Consider the following 21,510-nt stretch of genomic DNA (forward strand, 5'->3'; position numbering starts at 1 on the left):
CTCTAAAACCATAAATATGTTCCAGTGCAGAGAAGTGCATGACTGTCCCTATGAAGGCAGTGTGGTGCAGTGCCCAGTGCTCAGGTGGTGGCTGCCCCTGATGAGACATAGCGGTTGGCTGTTCTCAGTCCAACTAAACAGCGTCATCAGTAGCCAATCACAGGGTCCAGCTCTGGTCCCTGATCAAAACACAGAGACTGGACATGCCTGTAAAGCTGCTTTTTCACGCTTGCTTACACAAATGTAACAGATGTACAGATATGTTTTGCGTTAAGAAGAAAAAAATTGCCCTTATTTCTGGAAAATGTTTTCTCTTTCAGCCATTTTGGCCTTTGTTATTTTCAAGTTTGTTGTTCATTGCTATCTACCCTAGCCATACCAGTGGATGCTAATCTCCTCCACCATCTAATGCTGCTTTGATTTACAGCTACAACTTTTATACACATACAGAATCTGTACTCATTGCCAGCTTCACATGCACAGGTATTAAAAAAATACAGCAAATCAAAATGACATATACTAGTGTTAAATAATTATGTATTATATGGATTTTTACAAACAGCTTTGAATTCCAGGGTGAAAATACATGCATACACAAGAACACACACACACAAACAATCTGCAGATTGTTGGCATATTTTCCCTTTCAATTATACAGCTGTCTCAAAATTCTTTCTCAGCAGCTCCATCACGCGTTTCACTGCCCCATACCTGCAGGATATGTGTGTTTGTGTGTATCTATGTGTGTGTGTGTGTGTGTGTGTGTGTGTGTGTGTGTGTGTGTGTGTGTGTGTGTGTGTGTGTGTGTGTGTGTGTGTGTGTGTGTGTGTGTGTGTGTGTGTGTGTGTTGGGGATGTACTATAGAGTCAGGGAGAAAAGAGACATCAGAAATGTGTGTGTGTGCTTGACTGTGCATGTGTAAGAGAGAAAGGGCTGATTGAAAGGGATGGACTGTATGGCCCGTCTCTGCACCTCTTTCAACCTGCTCAGTGAGCCATGTGCTCGGCCTTGTAAACTGCAGTGCTACTTGATTACTTTGTCAGTCTTCTTAAGTGGCTTTTGCTCTGCAGAGAAAATAGGCAGACATGTCCGACAGAGGATGTCCAACAGAGAGTAGGAAACACAGGGAGGTGAGAAGAGACGCTGCATCCAAATGAAGGCAAATTATATTCTGCTGTCTTGCAAGAAAATAATGGAGTACCATCAACCATGTCAAGTTTTTTTTTTTTTTGACTAGGTGGATTTTATGTCGTATCAAACCAAACAACCAAAATTTCAATATCATGCAGCACTCCTGTAGAGGACCTGTTCTGTCTCTGCTCTGAACACTTTAGAAAACTGTTCTATGTCATCCTCACTTCCCCTTAAGGAGACCCCGGGAAAAGCAGAGACAATTAATTTCTCCAACCAAATTACCAGTTCAGTTCTTTGGATAAAATTCAAGCAATTAACAAAAACATTTCAAACACATTACTCCTAAGGTACCTTTCAAAGAGAGGGAAAGAAGGATGTGGATGGTCAACTTCATTGTCATTGATTTGTAGAGGAATTAAGATGATTCAAGGAAAGCACATCATCAAAATGAAACTTGTTTTGCTCGAATGATATGATTTACACAGTGTTAAAAGTTGTCAATAATAGTTTTTAATCTGTTCTGCAGTAATCCAGTGGATTGGGAAGTTTCTTGCTTCAACCCCTAGTGAATCCAGTTAGACAGTGCCACCCCTTGGCAAAATTGGGTACTATGTTGATACATGATACATGACTGAATAAGGCATTTACCACACCCTTTAGTTTAATCCTGAAAAATAGTATTGTTCTCAAGGCATTTTCTGTTTCATTTGACAATAGATCTCAAAACATCATTACACACCAGATGGCTGTAGCTTTTTTTTTTTTAAATTAATATCATGCACCCAGACATTCAGTAGTTTCCTCATGAATATGCAGAGCAAGGTTTATTAAGAAAGTGCACTGCATGCTGTTTCTTCTCAAATGTTACCAAATTTATTGACCCCACATTCCCCACTTGAATTCCTTTTGCTTTGTGGTTCTATTGATGGATGAGGCAACTGTGGACATCACCCATTATGAGATCTGTGATCAAAAAACACTTTGTGCTATCTGCGGTCTCTGTGTGCATGAAAGAGATGGCATGTCCAAGCCTTACAAAAGAAACATCTTGGCTAAACAATACTTAAAGAATGTGCCTTCTCCAGGATCAAAGAGCATTTAGCAGTTGTCATGTGGGTTTTAGTGCCAGCTCAGATCTGAACACCTGTTAGTCTACTTTTTCAAGGGCACGTGCTAGTCCTGGATTTATTGACTAGGCTCGGCACATTGTCATTACATACGTTTGAGCCACTAGAAGGGGTGGATTTAGAATTCCTCTTGCTTACAACTTTTAAACTTCCATTAGTGGTATGTCTATGGTTGATCAATCCTGCTTTAGTGTCACTGAACTTATGGTTGAAAACTCCAACGTGAATATTACCCCTTTTTCATTTAATGGTCTACATTACCTCACCTAAAATGTGATGTAAATCATTGTGTTATACCAAGGGGGAAAGAGAGAATTTGAATATCATACATAAAGACGCTGTCCTTGTATGTCTGTGCAGTGTGGTGGAAATCCCCAAGCCAGCGTTGCCATTGATTTTGACGGACAGGAACATGATGAGCCATGTCAGCTCTGCACCAGTGAAGCAGGGCCTAGCTCAGAGGTCAGTGGCAGGAGCTGGGCAGGCAATCAAATGAGAGACATTATTGTACAAGAAAGAGTCATAATGTTCTTGCTCTTTCACAACTCACTTCAGAGTTAGATATTGATGAAATAAGTTACTGCTGTTCCTGTGCAAGCAAATGCAAACAATATTGACAGAACAAGGGCCGGGTTTAGTGAGGAATGCAAGAAATTTTCTAAAGGCATGAATACAGACTGACTATCTGATGGGTATTAATATCTAGTGCATTTTCTGATCTCAGGCTTACATCATCAGTAAGGCATTAGTCATTAATAGTCATTAAGAGGGATGGACGGTTATGGAATACTTGAATTGCCATGCTGAATTCTGTTATATTACCTAAAAATGCTTTTAAAATGAAATCAGAGATCTACTTCAATGACAGTGAGTTTTCTGTGTATAAATTTCATCTGGCACTGGATAAATTCTGTATCTTTGAATCTGTTCTTTGCAACATTTCATATCTCAAATATGATGATCCGGAAAGCTGATGTAAGTGTTCCTGTCTGTAAAGTACATCAAAATCAACCTCACCCTATTCTTTACAAACTCATGCAGGCAGATTTGTGGTCTAATTATTCAACAGCATAAGATGATCAAAGAGAGATCTAAGAATAGATAGCAGATCAGGATTTTTGTTACTATAAATAGTAGCAGAGGCATTTTAGGGATCATCAGCAAGCATCTGAAAAGTGGAAGTCATGCTATTGCTGTGCAAATGCCATATACCTGTATGATGATGTGATGGAAATACTGGAATGAACTATACTGGCGAGAAAAAGGAAGTTTGTATGTTTGTAGTAGTGGCTCCAAAAATACCCTAAAACAAACAAAGGCTTTTCACACTAACATCTTCAGAATACTCAAAGCACTTGACTTTGTCAAGCTATAGCCACATCACAATAATTTAATTGGACAATGAACATCCTATTGCCTTGCTCTAACTCTGCTATAAGTTATTTTAACCCTGATCCTTTGGGCATAACCTCGAAAAATCAGGGATAGCCCTGCTCTGCAGCAGGGTTAAGCCCAGGGCTAATGGTAGGGATTTCCCACATTTGAAGTTTTGAGTGTGAAATGACTGTAAGCTCGGGGCTGTCAGAGCTGTAAGCCCTGGGCTAACGGTAGTCTCAGCTGAAGGCTAAATATAGAGGGAAAGTCGTGATGATGTTTCATGTCTTTATCCAATAAATGATTGCAGGTGAAGAAAATAAAGTTGTACTGTTGCTACTGAAAAGGGGTACAGATGTGTATACAATGTGCAATGTGTAAGATACTATATAATTTTAAGTGCTTTTTTTTTCAGTATTTGTTCAATGACACAAAAGTCAAGCCAAGTCAACTGCCAGAAACTGTCAGGGAAAGAAACCTCTGAGGAGGATTTATATGTGTGTGGTAGATGCTGCTATGTCCTATGCTTTTAGAGCACAAAATCTATTAGTCCAATATTACACATAGTCTGAATTTGATTATTTTTCAGTTGTGCTATTCTTTGCTGAAAAGTTTTGCTCCTCATTATGGCCTTGCTTGATAATGTTGTGTAATGGGTTTTCAATGAAATGTTATTTTTAAAAAAAGAAAAAGAAAATACAGAGCTTCTATTGAGTATTATTAGGTACATGTAGCTGTGATACTGTGCAGCTCTACATGTGCAGGTCAGAAGATAAATGTCGATGTGTTTCTCTGACATTTACCGTGACTTTTATTTTGAGAGGAAACAGAAGTGACGTTTTTGTGGTGGGCGGGACTACCTGTTTGTAACTTCCACCAATAGCATACTCGCTTGTTAAAATATGAAAATGGCGGCTCTCTGTAGTGAGTTTGGGGACCTAGTGCAGATTAAGAAACAGCTAATATCTGTTATATCGCTTTGTAAAGAAAGAGGACTTCTACACAGCGCGAAGTGGTGAGACTAACTGTGACTAATGTGCCATTAACTGACTGTCTTTGTGCTCTGTTAGCTTAGTAACTTAACACTAAACGTTAACGCCGAGTTACTTGTCTGTTAGCGACGTTAGCAGGGCTGTTGACAAGTCTTGTTTTAACAATTTAGCTAGTGCTGTTTTCTTAATACATTAATATTTAAATATATTGACATTGTACTTTAGTCGTTAAGTGATAATTTGCGTTAGATCCACAAAGATAAACGTTTACATTATGATGCTATAGACAGTCGTGTATTCAGGGAGCAAAACATTGTGAGCTGCCAGTTTTTTGACTACAAAACATAAATGTATTGTACCGGTGTTATCAGTGTACATAACGTTATTAACGAAGCGTTAATATTAATCCTGAACTTTATATATTTTGTGGTGTAATTTCTTCCTGCAAGAGGAAATGTGGTGTGTTATCACAAAAACCCTGAACCTAAAACTGACCCTGATCATAATGTGTTACAGTTTTGTCACATGCTTCCTGTGTTTACATTTCAGGGCTTCCGAGTTGGCATTTGCTTTGGACCCACTTCCCAAGGATGAATTACCTCCATCAGCTCCTTTTACTGAGGTTTGTACTCTCTCAGGGCCAAAGCTTTTCTGGGTTTAAATTGTTTTTATTATTTTTTACAACCCTTAAGTAACTGTAGGGCTGAAAAATGATCTTATGCAAAAGTTTTAGACTATGAAAATGATGTTAGTAGTTTTATTTATCAATTAAACACCACACAGTGCAATTAAAAGTGCAGTTTTCTTTTAAAAAGTTTTTGACAACAATGTAAGTGCTTATACATCAGGTATCACGCCTATACACCTATATCATGCTTTGGACACACAGGCACTACTCTGTGTTAACAGTTCGTTGTTGTGTTTTTTTCCCCTTGGGACAATTGAAAAATGTAAAATATCACCAGATCATGTCCAAAACAATCAATGAAATGCACTAGAGCTATTAACTATTAACTAAGCTATTATTAACAGATAATAGAAAAGTCGAACGGAAAGAAGAAAGAGATAAATGATAATCACAAAACAGTGTAGGTATTCAAAGTTGCAGCACATCATTCTTCCATCTTATGTTGGATTTGCCATTTAATTACCAGTTAAGGAATGCTCCTGTTCACAGTTTTCTATGTGGAGAGAAAAATTGTCTGTTCAGTGTATGCTATGAAAGTGGTCCATACAGTTACTAATTTCTGAAAGTAGTTTTGTGTGTTAGATAAGTCTTTTTTTCCCTGTCTAAATGTTGACTTGATATAGACGATGAGGATAACATTTCTTGTCTATTGTCTGTCCAGGAAGATGCACAAGACCTGGATGCACTTACATTGGCCAAATCCTACTTTGACCTGAAAGAGTATGACCGCGCTGCATACTTTCTGAAAGGCTGCTGCAGTCAGAAGGCTTATTTCCTTTATATGTATTCTCGCTATTTGGTAAGATGCTGTAGATATCTGGCATGCCCATATCCTTTAACCTCTGATTTAATTTCAGGACCAGGCTGCTTATACTTTTGACTGTAATACATGTGAACCATTTAACCGTAACTATATCCTTCTTTGTCTTCAGTCAGGTGAGAAAAAGAAGGACGATGAAACTGTGGACAGCCTGGGTGAGGACTTTTTTGTGTGGACCAATAAAAGAGAACTAAGGGTGTTTTTGTTGCCCTTTAATACTGAACTTTTATATGTTTTTTCTATGTGGTTCTAGGTCCTCTGGAGAAGGGTCAGGTGCGCAACGAAGCCTTGCGAGAACTGAGGGTTGAGCTCAGTAAGAAGCACAATGCAGGAGAGTTGGACGGCTTCACCCTGTACCTGTAAGAACGTTTCCTCCAATACTGTATACACTTTCCCTACATTATATAGAGGAGTAGGGCTGACACTGTTGTTAAACTCTGTTATGTGTGTGCAACCATGCATATGTGTGAATTGGAACACAGGTATGGGGTGGTGCTACGAAAGCTGGATCTGCTGAAGGAAGCTGTGGATGTGTTTGTTGAAGCAATTCATGCACTTCCTCTTCACTGGGGAGCCTGGCAGGAGCTCAGTAACCTTGTCACCAATATTGAAATGGTAACAGCCTTTATTTTTGCACATTTCTAGAAATTATAGATAGCATTGTGTCACTGATTTCATGTACCCAAGTCCACAGTAACCAAAGGTAATTTAAAGGAACTGAAATGATACCATTTAACCTGTCCTCTTTGGTTTTCTCCCCAGCTCAAGTCACTATCTCTCCCAGACAGCTGGATCAAAGACTTCTTCATGGCCCACATGTACACAGAGCTGCAGATGATCAAAGAAGCATTGCAGAAATACCAGAACCTCATTGAGGCCGGCTTTTCTAAGAGCACCTACATCATCTCCCAGATCGCTGTGGCCTACCACAACATCAGAGGTTTATCTTTTATCTTTTTATCTTGCCTGTCGGAAGAATGACATTGGGGTCAGATTTAGTCTTAGTCTCTGTCTTGTTTCATTTCAGATATTGACCAAGCTCTAGCTCTGTTCAATGAGTTGAGGGACCAGGATCCATATCGCATTGACAACATGGACACATTCTCCAACCTGCTCTATGTTAAGGTGAGTTCACTGCTTGTGCTTTGACTCATTCCCTCAGCTATTTGACAGAATGGTCAGAGGTCTAAATAATGTCACCCAGGAGGGACAAAGTGCCCTGTACAAGGACGTTTGAGTGGGACAGATGCTTCCTGACACTTCACTATATCATCTTGATGTTTTCATTTGACTTTTGAATTATGTCCGGGGGTTCACAAATTTTCAGCATAGGATCTAAGTCTGTTGCTGATGGTAATACATGTTTCCACAGAGCATGAAGCCAGAGTTGAGCTACTTGGCCCACAACCTGGTGGAGATAGACAAGTACAGAGTGGAGACGTGCTGTGTCATCGGTAAGCATTCAGCTGATCAGATTGAATGCCACTGTTCACAGACATACAGTGTTACAGCAGCTTTTCTAGTGAAGGGATGATTAGATGAAATCACTATACCTATACTCTGTATTATAATTTAGATGTGCTACTACTTTTTTGTACTGTGCTTGGTTTTCTCCATTTTATTAAACACATGAATAATTTGTTTTTCTATTTTTGTGTTTTATAGTGTCATGGCCTTGCACAAATTGCAAAAAACAGTTAAATTTTTTCTTATTCTTCAGAGTTAACTAACCCCTGTACAAGTACTAAGAAATCTTGTGTCCTATCCACAGGTAACTATTACAGCTTACGCTCTCAGCATGAGAAAGCAGCTCTGTACTTCCAGCGGGCCCTCAAACTGAACCCTCGCTGCCTCGGTGCCTGGACCCTCATGGGCCACGAATACATGGAAATGAAGAACACATCAGCTGCCATCCAGGCCTACAGGTCAGACTGAAGATGTAGAGCATAGAAAACCTACATGTTTGGTGGATAGGTCAGCATCTTGTTCAATGCGTGTTCAATGTGTTGTGAGCATTGTTTGCTCATATTTACTCATGTTTTTTTTTTTTTTTTCCCTATGAGGCATGCTATTGAAGTGAACAAGCGGGACTACCGTGCCTGGTATGGCTTAGGTCAGACCTATGAGATCCTCAAGATGCCCTTCTACTGTTTGTATTATTACCGAAAGGCTCATCAGCTCAGGTATGGATTTTCAGTAAATAAGACAGCTCAAGTATTTTGAAATGGAATGTGTTAAAATCTGAAACATTCATAAACCAAACTTTCATTATTTGTTTTGACATGCTGTGATGTGCTCTGATAGACCCAATGACTCGCGCATGTTGGTCGCACTGGGTGAAAGCTACGAGAAACTGTCGCAGCAAGTGGAAGCCAAGAAGGTGTGTATGTTAGAACTGTTAGTGATTCCTCTTTGTGTAATTAATTCACTAAGGTTTCTGGCTTATTTGATTTGGACCATGACACACTGTCTTTGTCTAGTGTTACTGGAGGGCATACTCTGTTGGAGATGTAGAGAAAATGGCTCTGCTTAAATTGGCAAAGTAAGTGGCTATCGTTGTATCCTGAATATAACAACTGAAAAACATGAATAATACAGATTGTGTGGTCTAAACACAAAGTAGTCTAGATCACATTTTCTTTAATATTTAAGCACAAAATGATTATGATGTAAAATGATGTAATCTGCAGCTTTTTACTGTTCTCATATGTCTACATGTTATTTGTATTATCCAGAAATAGGTGCTAAATGTGAATTCTGCTTATTCCTTTGGTAGGCTCCATGAACAGCTGAATGAATCTGATGATGCTGCACAGTGTTACATGCTTTACATCCAAGACATTTTCTCTTGTGGGGTAAGCATCTATGTACATTTTTGACTGGCCTGCACAGAGCCTTCACTTGTGCACCTTTGGAATGAATAGGATAGATGAGTGTGAGCCAGGCCTTGTCACCCAATTACACTAACACAATACCTGAATTTGGATATCTGCCGATACCAAAGCTGTTTGCTTTGGTTTATCTTTTGTTTAAAAGTTATTAGCGCAACCGATGCTAATGCGCTAGCACGTCAATGGGATTCTCCATATTATGTTAGCATCGAGCTAATTGGTACTTATTACCACTTGTAGTAAGCAACCGCCCCTTGGTACAACGGCTTTGCAAACTTTGCATGTTGCACACATTGCACATTGCTGTCTTGCTTTGGGGTGTTTCTAGTGCAAAATATTTCCACACAGTGGACATGTTTTGCATTTTGCAGCCAGTTGGCAGAGCAGCCGGCAGGGAATGACTTGTGGAGTCATTTCAGCAGACAGCATTAAAGCACAGACATGGTCCATGGATCGGAAATCTCCACAGGTTGGATTGGAAATTTCCGATCCTTGAAAAATGTTGGTATCGGAACCCTATACCGATACTGGATCGGGTCGGCCCCATCCCTAAATGAGATCATGAACAATCACAAATGGATGTAATATCCACTTGTCCACATACTTTAGTATATTTATTGTATTTGTTTGGAAGAAATGTAATTCTAATAAAATCTTTTTATGATAGGAACAACTGGAGCACGCTGAGGTAAGCACAGCCCTGCGGTACCTGGGTCAGTACTATTTCAAGAACAAGCTCTACGATGAGGCGTCCCTCTGCGCTCAGCGCTGCTGTGACTACAATGATGTAAGTGTGCCTGCATAATCTCAGCACTCTATTCCAGCTGTAGCAGTAGAGTATAAATTGCAGTAATACGCTAACTGGTGTCGGTGGTCATCCTGTCTGTAGGCTCGTGAAGAAGGAAAGGCATTGCTGAGGCAGATCTCACAGGTCAGAGATCAGATTGAGACACCATCAGCAGATCTATTCGCTCCGCTCTCAAACAACAACACTCCCGTCAGGAGGGTGTCTCCTCTGAACCTCATCTCCTTTACACCCTGACACCTACCCTCCCTATTTGTTGGCCTTAAAATGGACAATTTGTGTATCCTGTGACATGAAACTTCTTACTTTGATAGACTTTGCCAAAAGACTGTGTTGGGAGGATTTACTTGTGGATGTATAGAGTTGTTTATGATATTAAAATTGCATTTGTTTGTAAAATTTGCAATCCTGATCATTTTTGTCCACCATAATACAAAATTTGTGCTGTAAACATAAACAGCTAGAGACCATCTTGCAACGTTAGTACTCAGTAGTTATTGCAACATTACATAAATACTCAGTAACCTTGGGCTGGGTACACTCATCTCTGAACTCAGCCTTCATTTTGATCTCAGCCACACAGCTATACAACCAGCAAGCAAGCATACTGAAAACCACCTCTGTGGTAGTTCCTGCTACAGTACTAGATTTTTAAGATTCAAGATTCAAGAGTCTTTATTGTCATTATGCGAGCATAACAAAATTTTTCAGAGAATCTCGGCTTAAAGGCACACATATAAATAACACAAATACTTAAAAAAGAACACTTATGAAAATATAGACACAAAGTAAGTAAAGTAATAAAGTGCAGCTTAGTGCGGTCCAGTGTATGGAAGCTGTCAGTGTTGATTGTCTTCTGTGTGGTTGTCACCAGGGATGTGTGTGTGTGCGTGTGTCTGTGTGGGTGTGAGTGTGTGTGTGAGAAGGTGGGTGTATGTGGCTGGAGGGGGGAGGGTGCCTGTGTGAGGGTTCTGTAGGGGGGTTGAGTGTTTCACTGCGGGGGGGGCTATTGTTTTAACAGCTCTGGGGAAGAAGCTGTCCCTGAGTCTGTTTGTGCTTGTTTTAATGTTCCTGTACCGCTTTCCTGATGGAAGCGGTACAAACAGTGAGTTGCCTGGGTGGGTGGGATCGGTCGCAATGCATCTGGCCCTTTTCTGGACTCGGGCAGTGTAAACTGAGTCCAGATCTGGTAGACGACAGCCTACAATCCCCTGTGCTGTCCTCACCACCCGGGCTAAGTCCTTCCTGTCCTGTGCTGTGCAGCTGCCATACCACACTGTCACACTGAGACACAGGATGCTTTTGATCGTGGCCCTGTAAAAGTTTGTGAGCAGCTGAGAAGACAGTCCAGTCTGCTTCACAGCTGCTAAATACAGTTTTTGTATGATTCAATGCTTAATTAACAATGTAAAAAGCACAAATAGAAAGGATCCATCAGAGCACTCCCACACAGTGCAAAGAAAAGAGACTTTAAACTAGGGATGCACCAATCCACATTTTTTCACTTCCGATCAGATCCCGATACCTGAATTTGGATATCTACCGATACCGATACTATTCGGATACCAGAGCTCTGTTTGCTTTAATATTATTATTATCATTATTGCTGATTTTATATGATGCTGTAATAAATCTTCTCTACAGGCAAGTATGATATGTACGAATGTATGCATGCATGTCCCAAAAGGCAACTTGAGGTATAAGGTCAGAAAAGAAAGGAAAACAGGAAATCCTGTTAACAGTCAATATTTATTACAGTAAATTCAAGGGATACACATAAAGGGTAACCTTCTTTTAGACTATCCCTCTCCAAATAAAATAGAAATAAATAGGGCTACTTGATCTGATGAGCACAAATTAAGTATACGGGTTCTTGTAGCAGCAACAAATCAAGGTTTTTCAAATCTCAAATATCCCGAGGGGCGGAAGATCACTCACGGTTCATTTTCTTCCTGCTGTACCTAGAAGGGACATAAGTCTGTGAGTAATATATTGATGATGTGTGAATTACCTGCATAACTTACCTGTTATGGTGTTCCGCTTTGGTTTATCGTTTGTTTAAAAGTTTTCAAAAAAATAGCGCAACCGATGCTAATGCGCAAACCCGTCAATGGGATTCTCCATATTATGATAGCATCGAGCTAATCGCCAAAACACAGGAAATGGATGTATTAGCGGGTGTTTCTCGACATTGTACTTGACATTTTGAGGCCATTCTAAAGTATGATTTTTTTTTAACAATTTTGAAGCCTTACGATACTATGACGTTTTTATGACATTTTGAAGTCATACTAAAGTTTAACTTTTTTTGGCCGACTCTGAAAGCTTACTATTCTATGAAATTTTTTCTGACATTTTGAGGTCTTACTAAAATACGACTTTTTTTTGGCATATTTTGAAGCCTTACTATACTATGACGTTTTTTATGACATTTTGAGGTCTTAGTAAAATATGCCTTTTTTGGCCTATTTTGACACCTTACTATACTATGACCATTTTTATGACATTTTGAGGCGAATTTTTTTTTTTGACTTATTTTGGCCGATTTTGACGCCTTACTATACTATGACCATTTTTATGACATTTTGAAGCGAAAAATATTTTTGACTTTTTTTGGCCGATTTTGACGCCTTACTATACTATGACGTTTTTTATGACTTTTTTAGGTCAAAAATTTTTTTGACTTTGTTTGGACGATTTTGACGGCTTACTATACTATGACGTTTTTTATGACTTTTTGAGGTGAAAAAATTTTTTGACTTTTTTTTGGCCGATTTTGACGTCTTACTATACTATGACGTTTTTTATGACATTTTGAGGTCCAAAAAAATTTTGACTTTTTTTGGTCGGTATTGATGCCATACTATACTATAACTTTTTTTTATGACTTTTTGAGGTCAAAAATTTTTTTGACTTTTTTTGGCCGATTTTGACGCCATACTATATACTATGATGTTTTTTATGACATTTTGAGGTGAAAAAAAAATCTGACTTTTTTTGGCCGATTTTGTCGCCTTACTATACTATGACGTTTTTTATGACTTTTTGAGGTGAAATTTTTTTTTGACTTTTTTTGGCCGATTTTGACGCCTTACTATACTATGACCATTTTTATGACATATTTAGGCGAAAAAAAAAGTGGACTTTTTTTGGCCGATTTTGACGCCTTACTATACTATGACCATTTTTATGACATTTTGAGACCAAAAAAAATTTTGACCTTTTTTGGCCGATTTTGACGCCTTACTATACTATGACCATTTTTGTGACATTTTGAGGCCGTTCTAAAAAATGACCTTTTTTGACCTTTTTTGACCGATTTTGACGCCTTACTATACTATGACGTTTTTTTAATGACATTTTGAGGTCAAAAAAAAGTTTTGATTTTTATTTGGCCAATTTTGTCGCCTTACTATACTATGATGTTTTTTATGACTTTTTGAGGTGAAATTTTTTTTTGACTTTTTTTGGCCGATTTTGACGCCTTACTATACTATGACGTTTTTTATGACATTTTGAGGTCGAAAAAAATTTTGACTTTTTTTGCCCGAAAAAAACGCCATACTATACTATGACGTTTTTTATGACTTTTTGAGGTCGAAAAAAATTTTGACTTTTTTTGGCCGAAAAAAACGCCATACTATACTATGACGTTTTTTATGACATTTTGAGGTCGAAAAAAATTTTGACTTTTTTTGGCCGAAAAAAACGCCATACTATACTATGACGTTTTTATGGCATTTTGAGGTCGAAAAAATTTTTGACTTTTTTTGCCCGAAAAAAACGCCATACTATACTATGACGTTTTTTATGACTTTTTGAGGTCGAAAAAAATTTTGACTTTTTTTGCCTGAAAAAAACGCCATACTATACTATGACGTTTTTTATGACATTTTGAGGTCGAAAAAAATTTTGACTTTTTTTGGGCGAAAAAAACGCCATACTATACTATGACGTTTTTTATGACATTTTGAGGTCGAAAAAAATTTTGACTTTTTTTGGCCGAAAAAAACGCCATACTATACTATGACGTTTTTTATGACATTTTGAGGTCGAAAAAAATTTTGACTTTTTTTGGCCGAAAAAAACGCCATACTATACTATGACGTTTTTTATGACATTTTGAGGTCGAAAAAAAATTTGACTTTTTTTGGGCGAAAAAAACGCCATACTATACTATGACGTTTTTTATGACTTTTTGAGGTCGAAAAAAATTTTGACTTTTTTTGGCCGAAAAAAACGCCATACTATACTATGACGTTTTTTATGACATTTTGAGGTCGAAAAAAATTTTGACTTTTTTTGGCCGAAAAAAACGCCATACTATACTATGACGTTTTTTATGACATTTTGAGGTCGAAAAAAATTTTGACTTTTTTTGCCCGAAAAAAACGCCATACTATACTATGACGTTTTTTATGACATTTTGAGGTCGAAAAAAATTTTGACTTTTTTTGGCCGATTTTGACGCCATACTATACTATGACGTTTTTTATGACATTTTGAGGTCGAAAAATATTTTGACTTTTTTTGGCCGAAAAAAACGCCATACTATACTATGACGTTTTTTATGACATTTTGAGGTCGAAAAAAAATTTGACTTTTTTTGGCCGAAAAAAACGCCATACTATACTATGACGTTTTTTATGACTTTTTGAGGTCGAAAAAAATTTTGACTTTTTTTGGCCGAAAAAAACGCCATACTATACTATGACGTTTTTTATGACATTTTGAGGTCGAAAAAAATTTTGACTTTTTTTGGCCGAAAAAAACGCCATACTATACTATGACGTTTTTTATGACATTTTGAGGTCGAAAAAAATTTTGACTTTTTTTGGCCGATTTTGACGCCATACTATACTATGACGTTTTTTATGACATTTTGAGGTCGAAAAATATTTTGACTTTTTTTGGCCGAAAAAAACGCCATACTATACTATGACGTTTTTTATGACATTTTGAGGTCGAAAAAAATTTTGACTTTTTTTGGCCGAAAAAAACGCCATACTATACTATGACGTTTTTTATGACTTTTTGAGGTCGAAAAAAATTTTGACTTTTTTTGGCCGAAAAAAAACGCCATACTATACTATGACGTTTTTTATGACATTTTGAGTTCGAAAAAAATTTTGACTTTTTTTGGCCGAAAAAAACGCCATACTATACTATGACGTTTTTTATGACATTTTGAGGTCGAAAAAAATTTTGACTTTTTTTGCCCGAAAAAAACGCCATACTATACTATGACGTTTTTTATGACATTTTGAGGTCGAAAAAATTTTTGACTTTTTTTGGCCGATTTTGACGCCATACTATACTATGACGTTTTTTATGACATTTTGAGGTCGAAAAAAATTTTGACTTTTTTTGGCCGAAAAAAACGCCATACTATACTATGACGTTTTTTATGACATTTTGAGGTCGAAAAAAATTTTGACTTTTTTTGGCCGATTTTGACGCCATACTATACTATGACGTTTTTTATGACTTTTTGAGGTCGAAAAAAATTTTGACTTTTTTTGCCCGAAAAAAACGCCATACTATACTATGACGTTTTTTATGACATTTTGAGGTCGAAAAAAATTTTGACTTTTTTTGCCCGATTTTGACGCCATACTATACTATGACGTTTTTTATGACATTTTGAGGTCGAAAAATATTTTGACTTTTTTTGGCCGAAAAAAACGCCATACTATACTATGACGTTTTTTATGACATTTTGAGGTCGAAAAATATTTTGACTTTTTTTGGCCGAAAAAAACGCCATACTATACTATGATGTTTTTTATGACATTTTGAGGTCGAAAAAAATTTTGACTTTTTTTGGCCGATTTTGACGCCATACTATACTATGACGTTTTTTATGACTTTTTGAGGTCGAAAAATATTTTGACTGTTTTTGCCCGAAAAAAACGCCATACTATACTATGACGTTTTTTATGACATTTTGAGGTCGAAAAAAATTTTGACTTTTTTTGCCCGATTTTGACGCCATACTATACTATGACGTTTTTATGACATTTTGAGGTCGAAAAAAATTTTGACTTTTTTTGGCCGATTTTGACGCCATACTATACTATGACGTTTTTTATGACATTTTGAGGTCGAAAAAAATTTTGACTTTTTTTGGCCGAAAAAAACGCCATACTATACTGACGTTTTTTATGACATTTTGAGGTCGAAAAAAATTTTGACTTTTTTTGGCCGATTTTGACGCCATACTATACTATGACGTTTTTTATGACATTTTGAGGTCGAAAAAAATTTTGACTTTTTTTGGCCGAAAAAAACGCCATACTATACTATGACGTTTTTTATGACATTTTGAGGTCGAAAAAAATTTTGACTTTTTTTGGCCGATTTTGACGCCATACTATACTATGACGTTTTTTATGACATTTTGAGGTCGAAAAAAATTTTGACTTTTTTTGGCCGAAAAAAACGCCATACTATACTATGACGTTTTTTATGACATTTTGAGGTCGAAAAAAATTTTGACTTTTTTTGGCCGAAAAAAACGCCATACTATACTATGACGTTTTTTATGACATTTTGAGGTCGAAAAAAATTTTGACTTTTTTTGGCCGATTTTGACGCCATACTATACTATGACGTTTTTTATGACATTTTGAGGTCGAAAAAAATTTTGACTTATTTTGCCCGATTTTGACGCCATACTATACTATGACGTTTTTTATGACATTTTGAGGTCGAAAAAAATTTTGACTTTTTTTGCCCGATTTTGACGCCATACTATACTATGACGTTTTTTATGACATTTTGAGGTCGAAAAATATTTTGACTTTTTTTGGCCGAAAAAAACGCCATACTATACTATGTCGTTTTTTATGACATTTTGAGGTCGAAAAAAATTTTGACTTTTTTTGCCCGATTTTGACGCCATACTATACTATGACGTTTTTTATGACATTTTGAGGTCGAAAAAAATTTTGACTTTTTTTGGCCGAAAAAAACGCCATACTATACTATGACGTTTTTTATGACATTTTGAGGTCGAAAAAAATTTTGACTTTTTTTGGCCGATTTTGACGCCATACTATACTATGACGTTTTTTATGACATTTTGAGGTCGAAAAAATTTTTGACTTTTTTTGGCCGATTTTGACGCCATACTATACTATGACGTTTTTATGACATTTTGAGGTCGAAAAAAATTTTGACTTTTTTTGGCCGAAAAAAACGCCATACTATACTATGACGTTTTTTATGACATTTTGAGGTCGAAAAAAATTTTGACTTTTTTTGGCCGATTTTGACGCCATACTATACTATGACGTTTTTTATGACATTTTGAGGTCGAAAAAAATTTTGACTTTTTTTGGCCGAAAAAAACGCCATACTATACTATGACGTTTTTTATGACATTTTGAGGTCGAAAAAATTTTTGACTTTTTTTGCCCGATTTTGACGCCATACTATACTATGACGTTTTTTATGACATTTTGAGGTCGAAAAAAATTTTGACTTATTTTGCCCGATTTTGACGCCATACTATACTATGACGTTTTTTATGACATTTTGAGGTCGAAAAAAATTTTGACTTTTTTTGGCCGATTTTGACGCCATACTATACTATGACGTTTTTTATGACATTTTGAGGTCGAAAAAAATGTTGACTTTTTTTGGCCGATTTTGACGCCATACTATACTATGACGTTTTTATGACATTTTGAGGTCGAAAAAAATTTTGACTTTTTTTGGCCGAAAAAAACGCCATACTATACTATGACGTTTTTTATGACATTTTGAGGTCGAAAAAAATTTTGACTTTTTTTGGCCGAAAAAAACGCCATACTATACTATGACGTTTTTTATGACATTTTGAGGTCGAAAAAAAATTTGACTTATTTTGCCCGATTTTGACGCCATACTATACTATGACGTTTTTTATGACATTTTGAGGTCGAAAAAAATTTTGACTTTTTTTGCCCGATTTTGACGCCATACTATACTATGACGTTTTTTATGACATTTTGAGGTCGAAAAATATTTTGACTTTTTTTGGCCGAAAAAAACGCCATACTATACTATGACGTTTTTTATGACATTTTGAGGTCGAAAAAAATTTTGACTTTTTTTGGCCGATTTTGACGCCATACTATACTATGACGTTTTTTATGACATTTTGAGGTCGAAAAAAATTTTGACTTTTTTTGGCCGAAAAAAACGCCATACTATACTATGACGTTTTTTATGACATTTTGAGGTCGAAAAAAATTTTGACTTTTTTTGGCCGATTTTGACGCCATACTATACTATGACGTTTTTTATGACATTTTGAGGTCGAAAAAATTTTTGACTTTTTTTGGCCGATTTTGACGCCATACTATACTATGACGTTTTTATGACATTTTGAGGTCGAAAAAAATTTTGACTTTTTTTGGCCGAAAAAAACGCCATACTATACTATGACGTTTTTTATGACATTTTGAGGTCGAAAAAAATTTTGACTTTTTTTGCCCGAAAAAAACGCCATACTATACTATGACGTTTTTTATGACTTTTTTTGGCCGAAAAAAACGCCATACTATACTATGACGTTTTTTATGACATTTTGAGGTCGAAAAAAATGTTGACTTTTTTTGGCCGATTTTGACGCCATACTATACTATGACGTTTTTATGACATTTTGAGGTCGAAAAAAATTTTGACTTTTTTTGGCCGAAAAAAACGCCATACTATACTATGACGTTTTTTATGACATTTTGAGGTCGAAAAAAATTTTGACTTTTTTTGCCCGAAAAAAACGCCATACTATACTATGACGTTTTTTATGACATTTTGAGGTCGAAAAAAATTTTGACTTTTTTTGGCCGAAAAAAACGGCATACTATACTATGACGTTTTTTATGACATTTTGAGGTCGAAAAAAATTTTGACTTTTTTTGCCCGATTTTGACGCCATACTATACTATGACGTTTTTTATGACATTTTGAGGTCGAAAAATATTTTGACTTTTTTTGGCCGAAAAAAAACGCCATACTATACTATGACGTTTTTTATGACATTTTGAGGTCGAAAAAAATTTTGACTTTTTTTGGCCGATTTTGACGCCATACTATACTATGACGTTTTTTATGACATTTTGAGGTCGAAAAAAATTTTGACTTTTTTTGGCCGAAAAAAACGCCATACTATACTATGACGTTTTTTATGACATTTTGAGGTCGAAAAAAATTTTGACTTTTTTTGGCCGATTTTGACGCCATACTATACTATGACGTTTTTTATGACATTTTGAGGTCGAAAAAATTTTTGACTTTTTTTGGCCGATTTTGACGCCATACTATACTATGACGTTTTTATGACATTTTGAGGTCGAAAAAAATTTTGACTTTTTTTGGCCGAAAAAAACGCCATACTATACTATGACGTTTTTTATGACATTTTGAGGTCGAAAAAAATTTTGACTTTTTTTGGCCGAAAAAAACGCCATACTATACTATGACGTTTTTTATGACTTTTTTTGGCCGAAAAAAACGCCATACTATACTATGACGTTTTTTATGACATTTTGAGGTCGAAAAAAATGTTGACTTTTTTTGGCCGATTTTGACGCCATACTATACTATGACGTTTTTATGACATTTTGAGGTCGAAAAAAATTTTGACTTTTTTTGGCCGAAAAAAACGCCATACTATACTATGACGTTTTTTATGACATTTTGAGGTCGAAAAAAATTTTGACTTTTTTTGGCCGATTTTGACGCCATACTATACTATGACGTTTTTTATGACATTTTGAGGTCGAAAAAAATTTTGACTTTTTTTGGGCGAAAAAAACGCCATACTATACTATGACGTTTTTTATGACATTTTGAGGTCGAAAAAAATTTTGACTTTTTTTGGCCGAAAAAAACGCTATACTATACTATGACGTTTTTTATGACATTTTGAGGTCGAAAAAAATTTTGACTTTTTTTGCCCGAAAAAGACGCCATACTATACTATGACGTTTTTTATGACATTTTGAGGTCGACAAAAATTTTGACTTTTTTTGGCCGATTTTGACGCCATACTATACTATGACGTTTTTTATGACATTTTGAGGTCGAAAAATATTTTGACTTTTTTTGGCCGAAAAAAACGCCATACTATACTATGACGTTTTTTATGACATTTTGAGGTCGAAAAAAATTTTGACTTTTTTTGGCCGAAAAAAACGCCATACTATACTATGACGTTTTTTATGACATTTTGAGGTCGAAAAAAATTTTGACTTTTTTTGGCCGATTTTGACGCCATACTATACTATGACGTTTTTTATGACATTTTGAGGTCGAAAAAAATGTTGACTTTTTTTGGCCGATTTTGACGCCATACTATACTATGACGTTTTTTATGACATTTTGAGGTCGAAAAATATTTTGACTTTTTTTGGCCGAAAAAAACGCCATACTATACTATGACGTTTTTTATGACATTTTGAGGTCGAAAAAATTTTTGACTTTTTTTGGCCGATTTTGACGCCATACTATACTATGACGTTTTTTATGACATTTTGAGGTCGAAAAAAATTTTGACTTTTTTTGGCCGAAAAAAACGCCATACTATACTATGACGTTTTTTATGACATTTTGAGGTCGAAAAAAATGTTGACTTTTTTTGGCCGATTTTGACGCCATACTATACTATGACGTTTTTATGACATTTTGAGGTCGAAAAAAATTTTGACTTTTTTTGGCCGAAAAAAACGCCATACTATACTATGACGTTTTTTATGACATTTTGAGGTCGAAAAAAATTTTGACTTTTTTTGGCCGATTTTGACGCCATACTATACTATGACGTTTTTTATGACATTTTGAGGTCGAAAAAAATTTTGACTTTTTTTGGCCGAAAAAAACGCCATACTATACTATGACGTTTTTTATGACATTTTGAGGTCGAAAAAAATTTTGACTTTTTTTGCCCGAAAAAGACGCCATACTATACTATGACGTTTTTTATGACATTTTGAGGTCGACAAAAATTTTTGACTTTTTTTGGCCGATTTTGACGCCATACTATACTATGACGTTTTTTATGACATTTTGAGGTCGAAAAAAGTTTTGACTTTTTTTGGCCGATTTTGACGCCATACTATACTATGACGTTTTTTATGACATTTTGAGGTCGAAAAAAATTTTGACTTTTTTTGGCCGAAAAAAACGCCATACTATACTATGACGTTTTTTATGACATTTTGAGGTCGAAAAAATTTTTGACTTTTTTTGGCCGATTTTGACGCCATACTATACTATGACGTTTTTTATGACATTTTGAGGTCGAAAAAAATTTTGACTTTTTTTGGCCGATTTTGACGCCATACTATACTATGACGTTTTTTATGACATTTTGAGGTCGAAAAAAATTTTGACTTTTTTTGCCTGAAAAAAACGCCATACTACACTATGACGTTTTTTATGACATTTTGAGGTCGAAAAAAATTTTGACTTTTTTTGGGCGAAAAAAACGCCATACTATACTATGACGTTTTTTATGACATTTTGAGGTCGACAAAAATTTTGACTTTTTTTGGCCGATTTTGACGCCATACTATACTATGACGTTTTTTATGACATTTTGAGGTCGAAAAATATTTTGACTTTTTTTGGCCGAAAAAAACGCCATACTATACTATGACGTTTTTTATGACATTTTGAGGTCGAAAAAAT

General features: G+C 35.9%; 1 protein-coding gene across 1 annotated transcript; it reads left to right on the plus strand.

Annotated features, from left to right (window-relative positions):
- The first annotated feature begins 4,537 nt into the window (after window positions 1–4,537).
- Window positions 4,538–10,211, plus strand: cdc23 (CDC23 (cell division cycle 23, yeast, homolog)). Its single transcript, XM_041051635.1, has 16 exons — window positions 4,538–4,650; window positions 5,177–5,249; window positions 5,977–6,114; window positions 6,248–6,290; window positions 6,389–6,494; window positions 6,618–6,750; window positions 6,898–7,075; window positions 7,163–7,260; window positions 7,508–7,589; window positions 7,907–8,060; window positions 8,199–8,318; window positions 8,440–8,515; window positions 8,616–8,677; window positions 8,912–8,990; window positions 9,694–9,813; window positions 9,916–10,211. Exons 1-16 carry the CDS (start codon window positions 4,538–4,540, stop codon window positions 10,066–10,068), a joined length of 1,728 nt encoding a protein of 575 aa, XP_040907569.1. The 3' UTR covers window positions 10,069–10,211.
- Window positions 10,212–21,510: the final 11,299 nt, after the last annotated feature.

The sequence above is a fragment of the Toxotes jaculatrix genome, chromosome 12, assembly GCF_017976425.1.
Source record: "Toxotes jaculatrix isolate fToxJac2 chromosome 12, fToxJac2.pri, whole genome shotgun sequence".
In the NCBI taxonomy this organism is placed as follows: Eukaryota; Metazoa; Chordata; class Actinopteri; family Toxotidae; genus Toxotes; species Toxotes jaculatrix.

What these genes read in the sequence shown, in the direction of transcription:
- cdc23 (XM_041051635.1), top strand. Translation starts at nt 4,538, where the DNA reads ATGAAAATGGCGGCTCTCTGTAGTGAGTTTGGGGACCTAGTGCAGATT. An exon ending in CATCAGCTCCTTTTACTGAG is followed by an intron (nt 5,250 to 5,976) that starts GTTTGTACTCTC and finishes TTGTCTGTCCAG; the next exon opens with GAAGATGCACAAGACCTGGA. An exon ending in CGAAAGGCTCATCAGCTCAG is followed by an intron (nt 8,319 to 8,439) that starts GTATGGATTTTC and finishes GTGCTCTGATAG; the next exon opens with ACCCAATGACTCGCGCATGT.